Here is a 13770-nt window from a genome sequence, read left to right on the forward strand (position 1 = left end):
CTATTTTCTCGTCTCATTTAGTAGTTTAAGGAACATTCAAAGAATTCTAAAACCGGATCCTCACGACTCTTATAGATTGTTGTTTATTGTTTAAAACAAGATCAGCATATTTGAATATTATGTGCTAAATGTACCTGTCTTCTCCCACCCTACTATATACGCCCAATGTTCAGAGCGGTTTCTTCACGGTTGGATTTTTACGTGGACATCGTCGTAAGAGATGCTACGTTAGAAATTTAGTTCACTGTCAATGTGACTCTATTAGTAACCCGATGCAGTGTCATGGCTGCTGATTCGGTGCGTAACATTCGGACGTTGGTATATTTACATCCGACGAGAGTATTGCAGTACCAATATGGCGATACTTTAAAACAACTTGGTTCAACTGCAGCTAATAAAACAGCCACGTAATACAGGTTCGAACTATTCATTTCCTGAGATGGTTTTACTAACTGCATTGCCGTCTACATTGTTGAATGCTTTACACTTGCGAAATATTTGAAAAGTTTAAAATCACAAAGACATGTGTATGTATTGGTATATTATTGATAGCAAGTGTTTTGCTGTGTTATGGTTTCCAGTTATTCTTCAAGCGTTCAGAAGTTTCTGCACGCCAACTATCGGCGCTCAATTCTTTCAATAAGTCTTCAACTGAAATAATATAAATGTTAAATATGAATATATAGTTTTTGGAGTAAGACGGGACACCTATAGCACATAATATCCAAACGTATTTTAAACAATTACCAACGATCGATGAAAGTCTTGAGGATACGGTTTTATAATTCTTTGAATTTTACATATAACGCGCAGATAAATATTTACCACTTTTTATCTTTTTTTGATTGAAATAATGCTTAGCAATCGTAGTTTTGGTGTTTACAAGAAGTCCGATGACAAGCAAGAAAAGGAGCGCTGACTTATTCATCTGCAGAAATAATAATTAACTATAGTAGGGTGGGGGAAGATGAGACACCGTTTCATTCTATTTTCTCGTCACAATTAGTAGTACACAAAGATCATTCAAAGAATAATAAAACCGTATCCTCAAGACTCCCATAGACTGTTTTAGTCGTTTTAAACACGATCAGTACATTTGGATATTTTGTGCTAAAGGTGTTCGTCTTTTCTCAACGTATTATTCAATACAAATACCAAACAAATTGTTCACTTTGTTACCTTCTTAATAAAGATATGATTTCATACAACCAGAACTCTCTGCCTCTTCTGAACATAAAACCTTTGATCAGAACTTTGTTTACTAATTCCACAGAAACGATCACGTGATGTCTGGTTTTAATTTGATTACTTCCTGTGATTTCTGACTATCTATTGTGATTGTAACCGGCAATTTAACCGTCGTCTATATGATTGGGTATACGCAATAAACTTGAGCGTATAAAGTTTTATATTTAAAGCGAACACTTAAAACATTCAAAACTATACGTATTCATATTTCTTGTGGGTAAAGTAATCTTCAAATTACGTCCAAACTTTGTTACCTCTAAAAAGGCAACCAAAAACAAAAAATATATTTTGATATAAAATTTATTTTTATACAAAATATACTCTTTTTTATAAACTTTATTTGGTAAAAAACTGTTACTTTTATATAATATTTCAAAACTAACAAAAACCTATATCACCGATAAATTGAACGTTCAATCTAACGTAACTTAACACTTTGTTTTAATGAGGCGAACAGTAGGAACTTTACTTACGCTAGTGCGATTCGTTAGCTTTGTCGTGTAAAATACGCGTTTTATACAACTTTCTTAATAAGTTTTAATATACGTGCATTTTAAATAGAGCCCTGTTCTCTTATTGGTGTTGTTTTTTTTGCTATGATCGTCTCAACGTATTTACCTTTTAATTTTTCTCATTTAATTTTAAACATGTTGACTGAAATTGTAATCGTAACGTATATTTATGAATTTTGGAATCATTCTTCAGACATTACACCGTATTATTAGAGCGTAATTAATGACTGCTTTTCTGGTTGAAAAACGCTAAATACAAAATATATACCGTAAACCGTAATTAATTGATAGCACTCTATGAAAAAAATGTAACTAATACTGCCAGTGTAAACTTACAATTTAACCTACGGTCCTAGAGTCTATATTAGTAATTCCCTTAAAACGGAACGTGGCTGTTTATTAGAGCTATGCTTTCTTGTATTTCTTTTTTTTAGACGGCGGAAATACGGCGTACCGCTGCGGGCGTTATTTTGTTCTGTTTTATAAACGAATTGTTGCAGAACAAGCATCGTACGGTATGACCAGCCAGAAAACGTTTCATTTGAAAGAGGTAGTTTATGCATATATATTATTTCATTGAAATATGTACTAGGTCGGGGGGGCATGGGACACCTTTAGCACATAATATCCAAATATCCTGATCGTGTTTTAAACAATTAACAGCGGTCTATAGGAGTCGTGAGCATACGTTTTAATAATTCTCTAAATGTTCTTTGTTAACTACCAAATGGGGCAAAAAAATACATTTAAAAGTTGTCCCATCTATCCTCACCCTATACTGTACATTATATTGTATTTTAGGAGCCGACACCTGGCTGCTACATCAAAGCTCGATATGTTGTTACGATTATGGCTGCTTTGGGGACGATTAATCTTTATCTTTTGCGCAATTCGTTAAATATTGCCATTATATCGATGGTTGGTGCAAAAAACTCTTCTGTGGGCATGGAGGACCAAAACAAAACGGAGAGCTTACTAAATATTCCTACTGTTTGCCCCCAGTACCAAATAAATTCGACAACCGATGAACATGTTTTACAATATCAAGTAAGCTGTAATAAGTTACATAATGATTACTGGTTAGTGAATGATGATAAACCATGTATTTCTTTTGGACTTATGTTATGTTTTACCTTCTTTATAAACAGATTGGAAAGTGTATTTTTGAAACATGCAAAACGTTTTGTTTGTTAATCGATGTTTGTTTTAAGCCAGGAGAGTTTAATTGGTCTTTGGCGAAACAAGGATTACTTCTTTCGTGTTATTTCTACGGCTACACCGCTTTCAAAATGCCGGGCGCTTGGCTTTCAAAGCAATTTGGCATTCGAGCGCCTCTTGGTATTTCGTCGCTAATTGCAGCAATATTAACCATTTTGATACCAGTAACATCTCGTCTAAGCTTCGGTTTGCTGATAGCTGTGAGAGTAACAATTGGTCTACTTCAGGTGAGAGCATATATTATAGTACTTAGGTGGGACACCTTTAGCACATAATATCCAAATAGCTTAATCGTTTTAAACAATTTACAATGGTCTATGAAAGTCGTGAGGATGTGGTTTTATAACTCATTGAATGTTCCTTGTTAACTACCAAATGGGACGAGAAAACAGAATGAAAAGTTGTCCAGTCTTTCCCCACCCTACTACACTTATTTTTACGTCTGACACGAGAAAAAATGCGGCCGGTGTTTTTACAATAAAAAATCGGAAAGTGTATATACCATGCTAGGAAAACCAAACTGGTTTATGACAGATTTAATATAAGCTTGGACGTTATAGGGAGTCACTCTACCAACCATCATGCAGTCAATTGGGGTATGGTCTCCCCCGTGTGAAAATACTCGCCATCTTTCTATTAGCTTTATCGGAGCATCATGTGGAAATCTGATAACGTACGTGGCGGCCGGCCTTGTTATCTGGCTATTTGGATGGGAGTGGGTATTTTATATAGCAGGTGATTATGTATACTTTACATATGCTATAGTGCTTTAAGTAAAAAGAAAGATACCGTTAGCACATATTATTCCATATTTTCTAATCGTGTTTCCCCCCCAAAAAACAACGCATTTTTTAAATCGTAAGAATACGAGCAAATAATTCTGTAAATATATTTTTTTTATTATCAACTAAGACATTCAAAGAGAATGAAAACATGAAATGTCTTACCCAACCTGTTATATATAAATGTCGCGTCTGTAAATTGCTGTTTTCTGTTTTCTTAGGAAGTGTCGGCTGTTTATGGTCGATTGCATGGTTTCTGTTAATTTACGATTCACCAAAGACACATCCGAGAATTTCAGAGCAGGAATCAAGTTACATAACGGAAAGTCTTTCAGAGGCGGCGCCTGTGGTAACTGACATCGCTTTGTTGATGTATATGGTTTTAGAGAGCAATATAATATGCCAAACAGTCATATCGTTTCTCCTGTATAATTCGAATACAATACAGCGATACCTAACATATAGTAGGGTGGGAGAAGATGGGACACCTTTTCATTCTATTTCTTCGTTTCATTTGGTAGTAAACAAAGAACATTCAAAGAATTATAAAAATGTATTCTCACGACTCCCTTGGACCGTTGTTAATTGTTTAAAAAATGATCAAGGATATTTGAATATTATGTGCTAAAGGTGTCCCATCTTGTCCCACCCTAATATAGATGTTACGTAAACATATATGTTTATAAAACAGTACAGTTTTACGACGCAATTATTTGAATGTACCGTTACAAATTGGATGATTAGTTTTGCACAGCCTGTTTTTTACAGAAATCCAACCCAAAAAATGTACCTTGGCGTAAAATATTAACTTCTAAACCGTACTTATCGACGGTCGTGGTCCATGTAGCTGAAAATTGGACGCTTGCCATTACACATACCTGGGTGCCGCAATATATCGCTAACGTGTTGGGATACAGCATTGAAAATGTAAGTGAAGGAATTGTATTTACTGTTTGACAATTAAAAGTTGCCTGATGATTAAGAATCAATAAGTGAATTAATGTAATTTATTTGCCTTTGCCTGGCGGGGCAATTGACAGTCGTTATAACACGGGTGTTCTGTTTCACACACGCCGTGCTCGCTTACGAGTTACCATGTATATTTAACTATGTGAGTAATTAATATTACTTTTTTATATGTATGGCTGACAGTTTAGACAACCCATTTTTGGCTTAAATGGGTTAGAGCAATTATCGTTAAGTGTCTTGCCCACCCCAAGAAAAGAATTTTCAACAAAACAAACTAAATTTACGTTTACATATTTTAACAGGTTGGGTTACTCTCTGCGTTGCCATACGGACTAAACATAATCAGTCTCCTCGGAAGCGGAATTCTTTCGGATTTTATCTTACTTAAAACAAAAATTCGGAAGACAGTACTTCGAAAGGTAAAAGCAAGCGCCGGAAAGGGCATCCTTACATACATTTGTCGCTGTTATTTTTGTATTTGTAGGTGTTTTTTGACAGTGAAAATAATTTTTTTTGTTTTCAAATTATGCTGAAGTTTTCTTTGTTCATTCAAGAGTAATAGCAAGCTTCGAAAAATACATCCTTCTGAAATTGTTTGCGATTAATGTTGTATTTGTAGGTCTTTTCTATCATTGGAATGGGGGGTCCAGTCTTGTCGTTTGTAATCTTGCCTTCATTTGGCTGCAACCATACTTTTGCCATTGTGTTGCTGTGTACGTCTTACATGTTCGTGGGGTGCAACTGTAAGTATTAGGCGATTGATTTCGGTCCGGCGCCGTGGCTTAGGGGTCATCAGCATTGAAACTAAAGTGTCCCCGGTTTGATGCTCGACGGTGCAAACGAGGGAAAAAATGGTTCGAATAATACGTGTCTGACTGCGACGCGGTGTCGCGACACCAGTCACAAGAAGGACTTACATGGGCTTTCCGGGTGTTGGGGTAATGGGCAAAATCTGGCTTAAATCCCAGGTCCTTGACGGTGACCTCACCCGTAAAAAAATTAAAAATAAATTAGCTGATAGATGTCTAAATATTCCGACTTTGTTTTAAACAATTAACAACGGTCGATGGGAGTCGTGCATGCTATACGGTTTTAAAATTCTTCGAATGTTCTTTGTTTACTACCAAATCCTTACCCTACTATATCGTTGTTATTAATCGGTGCATATATACGTGCAGATTCTGGGTATCGTGTGGCGCTTGCAGACATGGCGCCTTCTTACATGGGCATCATGTACGCCATTTCGAATACTTTGTGCTGTGTGGAGGCGTTGGTGGCGACACAGATAGTGGGATTTATGCTTGGAGATGGAGTAAGTCAATATAGTACTATGGGGGAAGTTGGGAAACCTTTAGCACATAAAATTCAAATACCTTGATCCTGTTTTAAACAATTAACAACAGTCTATGGCGGGAATCGCAATGATACGGTCGTGTATTTGTATTATTTTTAATGTTCTTTATTTACTACCAAATAGGACGAGAAAACAAAATAAAAATGTATCCTATTTGCCTCGCTTACTACATTACAGACTAAAGCTATTTAGCATATCTTACAGTAATAGTTTAAATTTTTTACTGTAAATGAAATGAATGAATGTTACTTATTTTATCCTCGCGTGGCTGGAAAACGACAGTCGTTATAACATGGGTGTTCTGTTTCATACAACTCGTGCCAGCTTACGAGTTACCATGTGTGTTACTAAATTGTTATTTTTAATTGTATAAAATAGTCGCTCTCAAACTGGAGAACGGTGTTTTATGTGACTTCTGCAATATCAGCATTGGGTTTATTGGTGTACCTTTGTTTTGGATCAAGTGAGTTGCAGGCATGGGCAAAATCGAAAGAGAAAGAAGCGGATATCGACGATAAGCAAATATTTATTGAGTTGAATGAAAAATGACCATTGTTGAGTAATTCAATCTCACAAATGTATTTAGACAAGTTGTATGTTTATCCTCTTTTTATAAATCATAATGCAAATATAGGCTACATGCAATAAACATAACATTATTTTGTTTGGTGTTCCTTATAAATATATAGTTCTGTAGGGTAAGATGGGACATCGTTAGCACATAATATTCAAATATCCCGATCGTGTTTTAAACAATTAATGACGTTCTATGGGAGTCATGAGGGTTATTCGGTTTTACATTTCTTTTACTGATTTTTTTACTATCAAATGGGACAAAAATAATATAAAAATTCCCATCTCCCCCACTCTTCTATAATTTAGTTACATGAAGCTAAACTTATAATAAAGTTTTTATAGCACAGATTTTAGATTGCATATTAAAGATTCATTACCCTGTACGACAGCAGGGCCACCGATCCGTTTGTACTATAATGTGGTATCGAGTATAATTAAAAAATTCAAACATTTGAGTTACAACTCTGCCTTTTTTTCTTATATTTATTGCTTTTCGTTTTAAAATTATCAACAAATTTTGGTGGTTTCGTCGCAGTCATGTTACGACTTATTAATTTACACAACGGATGTGATATTAGTTAATTATTCACTGCGATCGACGGTTAAACGAAACGAAAAGGAAATTACCCCGTGTTTAGGTCTACTAATATTCTATTGCATTGTTTATTGAGCACGCTGGTGGTTTTAAATTGATCTTTTTTTTTTCGTCGAACAATAAATGTGCACGTGCCCTAAAGTAAAATGTTACATAATCGATGTTCTGTACAGCGCTTTTTAACCTCTTTTAGGTTGGTGAACCCCTGAAGTTGTTGCGACAAACTCATGCACCCCTGATTGCTTTAATGTAAAACTAATGACATTTCGCAATTCTCTCAGTGATGCAAGATGTAGAATTATTATAAAACAAAACTGTAGAAAAATGGCTAAATTTGTTTAAAATGTTTAAAAAACGTAATATTATTGCTGAAAATTGTTGAAGTTTCTGATGCACCCTTGTATAGTAGGGTGGGGGAAGATGGGATACTTTTCACACATAATAACCAAATATCCTGATCGTGTTTTAAACAATTAGCAAGGATCTATGGGAGCCGTGAGGATGAAGTTTTATAAAAAATCGTTGAATGTTTGTTTACTACAAAATCAGAGGCGAAAACAGATTGAAAAGGTGTCCCATCTTTCCCCACCCTACTATATACCCTTTTTCACTGGTTGCACCCTTGGCATATTTTGATGCACCCTCTAGGGTGCACCGTGCACACCGGTTGTAGAGCACTGTTCTAGTATATTCATTATGCCGCACATAGCAAACGACGGAAACAACTTAATATGTTCGGTTTAGAGAAACTAGCTCATCTGGTTTACCCATACTCTAAAGACCTTTATATCAAATTAAGATCTCTCACTTTTAGGAAGTTTGTGTACGCAAAAATCCAGTTTATTGTGATCGTGCGGCTATACCGTATAATCAACAACCTATACCGGAACGGCGTGTATCGAACCGAACACCAGTGTTATGACGACTGTTAATTGTTTTTCGGCCACGCAAAGATAATGCATTCATTCTATGTAGAGACCGCAAAAAACAGCTGTTTACAAGCCTTAACCAATTGTGTGTAGATACAATATTTTTCCAGATAGTTAAGTATAGGTCGATGTCCTAATGAGAATACGAGGAAAATAAACTGGTGTTTTTCATATAGGCAAGCACCAAGGGCAATTGTAAAATAGACTCACTGTCGATATTTTGTTTTAATGTAAATATTATATTTGTTAAGATTCTTTTGTAAAGAAACATAGTAAGGATCCGGTGCTCCGAAAATGTAACAGCAAAAACTACAGTACATAATAGTACTGTTACAATGTCTTCGCTTGTACTCTTTTCGCCCTATGTGCCTTGAGCCGTATGCGCTCCTCCTGCTCCTGCTCCCTCAAATTCTCTCCTACGCTAATTACTTTCTTAGTCTCTAACGCAGTGACCTAGAGACGGGCGTGGTCTAAGTGTAAAGCCAGTACGTACGGTGTCGTGTTAAAAGTCGGACGTTCCTTGTTTTTATATGCCGCTTTATATATAACAATATGATTTTATCTGACCACGGGTGTTTTACGAACCTGAAGACTTTACAGATGTGTAACATTACAAATGCTAACCTCGCAAAAATCAGTTGGTTTTCAGCAGCAAAAATAAAAACCAGTTGTAAAACGAAATAGGTATATACTCTAAAACTCTAAATTCTAAAATCGACCAGTTGCGTTTAACTTTAAACGCCTATTTTATAGTAATATAGAAACAAGCTGCTACAATATAATTTACAGTTTCTAACCATGCACCTGCAAAACAGTTAACCATTTTCTTTGTTTACCTTGATAATAAGGTTCTTTTGTCACAGATATCTCTTAAAACAGCAAACTCCATAAAACATGTCTAAAACTGAAATAGAAACTGCGCTGAGAGCTGTAAAAAGTACTGTTTTTTGTCAGACTGCTGAAGAATCGCAGTTCTATTATGACGTTTGGAGCAAGCATTTTGACAATGACACATCCACTCTTGGCTCCTTAAGTAGCATAATACTAACAGAAATGTTTTCTAAACATATAACAGATTTCAAAAACTGCCAAGTACTGGACCTCGGAGGCGGTAGGTATAGACTAACTTATAAATATTGTTACTTTTATTAAAACAATAGTTGTGGGTTATACTGTTCGAACAGACTGACAAGTTTAAAAGCGGATATTGTTGTTCGAAAATACGCTAACTATTGATTAAAATCGTCATTTTTACACTCACTTTGTTATGAATATGCTATGTTACACCGTTATTTTTTCTTGCAAAGCGTGTTTTTAAATATGGCTCATTTATTTTACGTGTCTGTATGTACACGTCCGTATACTACAGGTATTGTAAAAATTCATAGCGTTACCAACTTATGACGGTTTAAAACGTCATAGGCCATTTTTTACCAAGTAATTATTTACACAGGAACTGGAAAGGTTTCATTCAATCTTCGAAATCGCTTTCATTTTAAAGGAGAAATAGACATACTTGATGCAAACATGAATATGCTATACGAAGCTTACCAAAAAGACCTTAATTTCAGGTAGGACCTTTGTTTTGATGCAATTTCCAACATATAGTAAAGTGCGGGGAGAAGATGTGACCCCTTTTCTTTCTATTTCCCGTTCCATTTGATAGTAAACAAAAAATATTTAATGAATTACAAAACCGTATTGTCACGACTCCCATAGACCTTTGTTAATTGTTTAAAACACAACCAGAATATTCGGATATTACGTGACAAAGGTGTCCCATTTTCCCCTAACCTACTATATATTACTAAGGGATAAAATGGAGTACCGTTACCACCAAAATCCCATATACTTCCGCTCTTTTAGAGTCGCGGGGCCACGGTTATAATTTTGTAGATATTCTTAGTTTACCACTAAACGAGAAAAGAAAAGAGATTAAAACCATGTCCCTATTATATTCCTTAAAAAATATTTTTAAATTTAGAAATATTCTCCGTCATTTTGTTACGGAAACCGGGAATCTCCCCTTGGCTGACGAAATGTATGATGTCGTTGCTAGTGCGGGAGCGTTTATACCAAATCACATTTCCGTAACTTCTATTTTTGTAAGTATCTTTAATGTTATGTACAATTTTTTTTTTTAAATCACGAAAAATGTATTCCTCGCATAAACTTAAACTCTGCAATTTAAGTCTTACTAGATTCCAACTTCTAACCAAAGATAGCGTGCTATATCGTAAGCGGGCACGAGGTGTATGAAACAGAACATCTGTGTATTAACAAGTTGTCCCGCAAATAAATAAGTTACATTAATTTATGTGGTCACTTACCACAACTGTAAACTCCTATACTTTGTCGGCTTGTAATTTTAGCATCACTGAAGATTATACAACATCTTTTCGATTAATACTTGTAATATAAACGCGCATTGGTAACTAGAAGGACACTTCACGCCATACACTGTAGTGTAGGCACTTTATAATAGTTTTACGTGGTATCTATATAGAAATTAAAAACACCACGCAAGCAAGTTATACTGTTAGAAAACCCATGGTTTAAATATTTACACATCAGGGAATAATCAAGGTTATCAAACGAGGTGGTTTACTATTGGTTACAAGAAGATTGAAAACCACTGAAGATTACGGCCAACAATTTGTTGAAAATGTTGAAAAGTTATGCTCGGAGAAAAAGTTGAAATATGTTGATCATATGGAATATGTTCATTTTACAAATGTGGAAGATAAAATTCCGTCCGGCTGTTTTGTCTATCAACGATTGTAATGGGAAAACTTGTATTTTAATTGCTTACCAGATTATATTAGCATGGGAAAATATGGCACACCTTTAGCATATAATATCCAAACATCCTAAACGTGTTTTTAACAGCTAACAAAGGTCTACGGGAGTCGCAAGGATATAGATACGGTTTTTATATTTCTTTGATTGCTTTTTGTTACCCACCATATTGGACGAGAAAATAGAATTAAAGAGTGTCCCAAATTTCCCACCTTACTATATGTTAAAAATTGTTCCATTTTCTTCTTTTCATTGCTCTCTGTTTTTAAATTAACAACACATATGTTACGACATATCAATTTACACAACGGATGTAATAATAATGTATTATTAAACTGCGACAGATGGTTTAACGAAACGAAAAGGAAATTGCCCCGCGTTTAAGTCTTATACTGTATTGTATTGTTTATTCGATGGTTAATATATCCTTTTTCATCAACCAGTTGTTCTGTTGTCCACGTATTACCATAGTATACTTCACTTCAGTATACTATGGTATTACCTGCTACCCAGCTTTGGGTTATGGCGGGATCGAGTCATAGAAATACTGAGTAGTCAAACCCATTGTTATGTATAAAAGGCAAATTAAGCCTCAATTTATGTCGAAAATAACACAACGCGGGTAAAGAGGTAAATATGGAACGATTCGGCGTCTCTCCCTTTGCGGCTAATGCCACAGCGACACCAAGTGATCAATGTTTCGTGCATAGATTTAATGTTACCATTGTCGACATACAGGGATACAGCGTACCTGTTACATTGAAACGAACCTAAAAATAAACAAATGGGATAAAATGCCAATGACAGTAAACTTGGTGCTGTATTTTCCAGACTTGTAACACATTACAAAATCTTTGTACTACAGTATTTAGAACTTGCAACTACGGACTACAACCACAGATAAGAGAGGCCACTCGTAAACTCGTTATTACGAGTGGCCTCTCTCTGTGCTACAACTTTATTCCCGCTAATTAAAATACGCGTTGGACAAACACGCTCCTATTTATATATAGTAGGGTGGGGAAAGATGGGACACCTTTTTATTCTATTTTCTCGTCCTATATGGCAGTAATTGAAGAACAGTCAAAGTATAATAAAAACGCATCTTCACGACTCCCATGGACCGTTGTTAATTGTTTTAAACACGATCAGGATATTTGGATATTCAGTGCTAAAGTGTCCCATCTTCTCCCACCCTACTATATGTTAATTGTGGCCTTAACCACTAAGACTTGTATATACATTACATTAATTATTTTATACCTAATACTTGCGATATACCACTGTATCGTTGTTTTTATTTTCAAGTCATATACAATAATCTATGGTGTTGGACGTAAAAAATCTTTTAACTTCCCACAAAATAATAAATAAACTCAGCGCCCTCTGTTGGGAAAGTTATCGCGTCTTTCTAAAATTAATTGCAAGGTTTGAAAAGTTTTGTTTGGTGTTTTGAAGTTTTGCACTGATTTTCAATTTAAAGCCGAAAAAATGGAGTTAGAAAGCGTTGAAGATACTTTAAATAAGTACATACCCCCTGCTGAACTAAAAGAAGTAAAACGGATACTTTACGGCCCTGAATGCAAGTAAGAATGGCAGAATGCATCGTTATGTAAAACAGCAACAGCACCCGAAATGTTTAAACTGTATATTAAAATAAAATGGGGTAAGATCGCACACGTTTTCATTGTATTTTCTTGTCCTTTTTGCGAGAAAACTAGGAACATTTAAAGCATTATAAAACTGTATCCTCACAACTCCAATAGACCGTTGTTGTTACCATCAGGGCATTTTTTTGATATTAGGCAATAAAAGTGTCCCATTTTCCCCACCCCACTATAGCATAAGCATAACCCACAAGGATAAAGTATGACTCTAGTCTCAATTCAATATGCACTATTTTTAATTTTGAGGACTCTTCAAATAGAGAAGCAAGCAGGCGATATTGCAAATAATGAAGACTTTGAACTTGCAGCATATGAAATGCCACTTTCACAAAATCCTCGTCAAGTTAAAATTGGACTGATTCAAAATAAAATTATTTCTCCAACTGATGCACCTGTTTCTACTCAGGTAATTTAAAAAAAAATGAAATATTTGTCTACCAGTCTGCAAAGTATGGCAGTTCCTGTTGAGATCTCTTGCCTGTTATTTTCCTTGTGTGCGCGTGCTATTGTCAAAAATCCTCGTACATTTCTGAGCAAAGTTAGGAAATCCTACTTAATTTAATACATATTTTTTCATTGTTTAATAATTTAGCGCCAGTGGGACAAATTATGGCATGCATAACGAAACAAATTGCACCTGCCATACTCTGCAGACTAGTTTGTCTAGGTTTAATATCGCAAAATTCTGTCTTTTACAATTTTTATTTAAAATTATACACATTTTAGTTTTTTTTTCATCGAACTTTGATTAAATTTTGGTAAAACAGCTGTTTTATAGTTTTTTTATTTTGATTTCTTTTCCTCCAGATTCATTCGTTGCATGAAAGAATAAGTAAAATCGCAGAAGCCGCTGCTTTATCTGGTGTTAACATTCTGTGCATGCAAGAAGCATGGAGTAAGTAAAATATAGCGCATCTGCCTATAACCCAGAGGTTATGGGTTCAAGGCTCGTCGCTGCTACCATTTTTAGCTATGTGGTCAAGACTCGGCAACAATTGCTTTGACCCAGTGGTCAAAAATGGGTCGTCCAAATGATGAGTGCTACATAAAAAATAAATTTGAAATATTCTTGCCAACGTACATAGTGTCAATATGTTTCAAAGTGTAGCAAGCATACACCA

General features: G+C 35.2%; 3 protein-coding genes and 1 long non-coding RNA gene across 4 annotated transcripts in view; 3 read left to right on the forward strand and 1 right to left on the reverse strand.

The window, feature by feature from the left end:
* Positions 1-426: 426 nt before the first annotated feature.
* On the reverse strand, positions 427-1269 carry LOC104266387. Its single transcript, XR_717545.2, has 3 exons — positions 1180-1269; positions 826-928; positions 427-651 (listed from the first exon to the last, which is right to left on the reverse strand). It is a non-coding gene; the product is annotated as an uncharacterized LOC104266387 (long non-coding RNA).
* A 1395-nt stretch (positions 1270-2664) lies between these two features.
* Positions 2665-6632, forward strand: LOC101243419 (sialin-like). Its single transcript, XM_018814800.2, has 9 exons — positions 2665-2807; positions 2972-3205; positions 3539-3713; positions 3982-4109; positions 4529-4687; positions 5032-5148; positions 5349-5472; positions 5908-6041; positions 6462-6632. The coding sequence occupies exons 1-9, from the start codon at positions 2676-2678 to the stop codon at positions 6630-6632; spliced, it is 1374 nt and encodes a 457-aa protein (XP_018670345.2). The 5' UTR covers positions 2665-2675.
* Positions 6633-9012: 2380 nt separating this feature from the next.
* Positions 9013-11088, forward strand: LOC108950095. The gene is made up of 4 exons (XM_018814915.2): positions 9013-9294; positions 9637-9754; positions 10168-10288; positions 10758-11088. The coding sequence occupies exons 1-4, from the start codon at positions 9078-9080 to the stop codon at positions 10965-10967; spliced, it is 666 nt and encodes a 221-aa protein (XP_018670460.1). The 5' UTR covers positions 9013-9077; the 3' UTR covers positions 10968-11088.
* Positions 11089-12394: 1306 nt separating this feature from the next.
* LOC100187207 (beta-ureidopropionase) overlaps positions 12395-13770 on the forward strand; it is a 10289-nt gene continuing 8913 nt past the window's right edge. The window contains exons 1-3 of the mRNA XM_004226815.4: positions 12395-12568; positions 12896-13055; positions 13457-13544. Coding sequence (XP_004226863.1) covers positions 12474-12568; positions 12896-13055; positions 13457-13544 — 343 coding nt within the window. The 5' untranslated portion in view covers positions 12395-12473. The remainder of the gene's footprint in view (positions 12569-12895; positions 13056-13456; positions 13545-13770) is intronic.

The sequence above is a fragment of the Ciona intestinalis genome, chromosome 14 (genome assembly GCF_000224145.3).
Source record: "Ciona intestinalis chromosome 14, KH, whole genome shotgun sequence".
NCBI classification, from domain to species: Eukaryota; Metazoa; Chordata; class Ascidiacea; order Phlebobranchia; family Cionidae; genus Ciona; species Ciona intestinalis.

Coding starts and splice junctions, on each gene's coding strand:
- LOC101243419 (XM_018814800.2), top strand. CDS start 2,676: ATGGTTGGTGCAAAAAACTCTTCTGTGGGCATGGAGGACCAAAACAAA. Junction 3,714..3,981: donor GTGGGTATTTTATATAGCAG/GTGATTATGTAT, acceptor CTGTTTTCTTAG/GAAGTGTCGGCTGTTTATGG. Junction 4,110..4,528: donor TTTCAGAGGCGGCGCCTGTG/GTAACTGACATC, acceptor TGTTTTTTACAG/AAATCCAACCCAAAAAATGT.
- LOC108950095 (XM_018814915.2), top strand. CDS start 9,078: ATGTCTAAAACTGAAATAGAAACTGCGCTGAGAGCTGTAAAAAGTACT. Junction 9,755..10,167: donor CAAAAAGACCTTAATTTCAG/GTAGGACCTTTG, acceptor TTTTAAATTTAG/AAATATTCTCCGTCATTTTG. Junction 10,289..10,757: donor TTTCCGTAACTTCTATTTTT/GTAAGTATCTTT, acceptor TTTACACATCAG/GGAATAATCAAGGTTATCAA.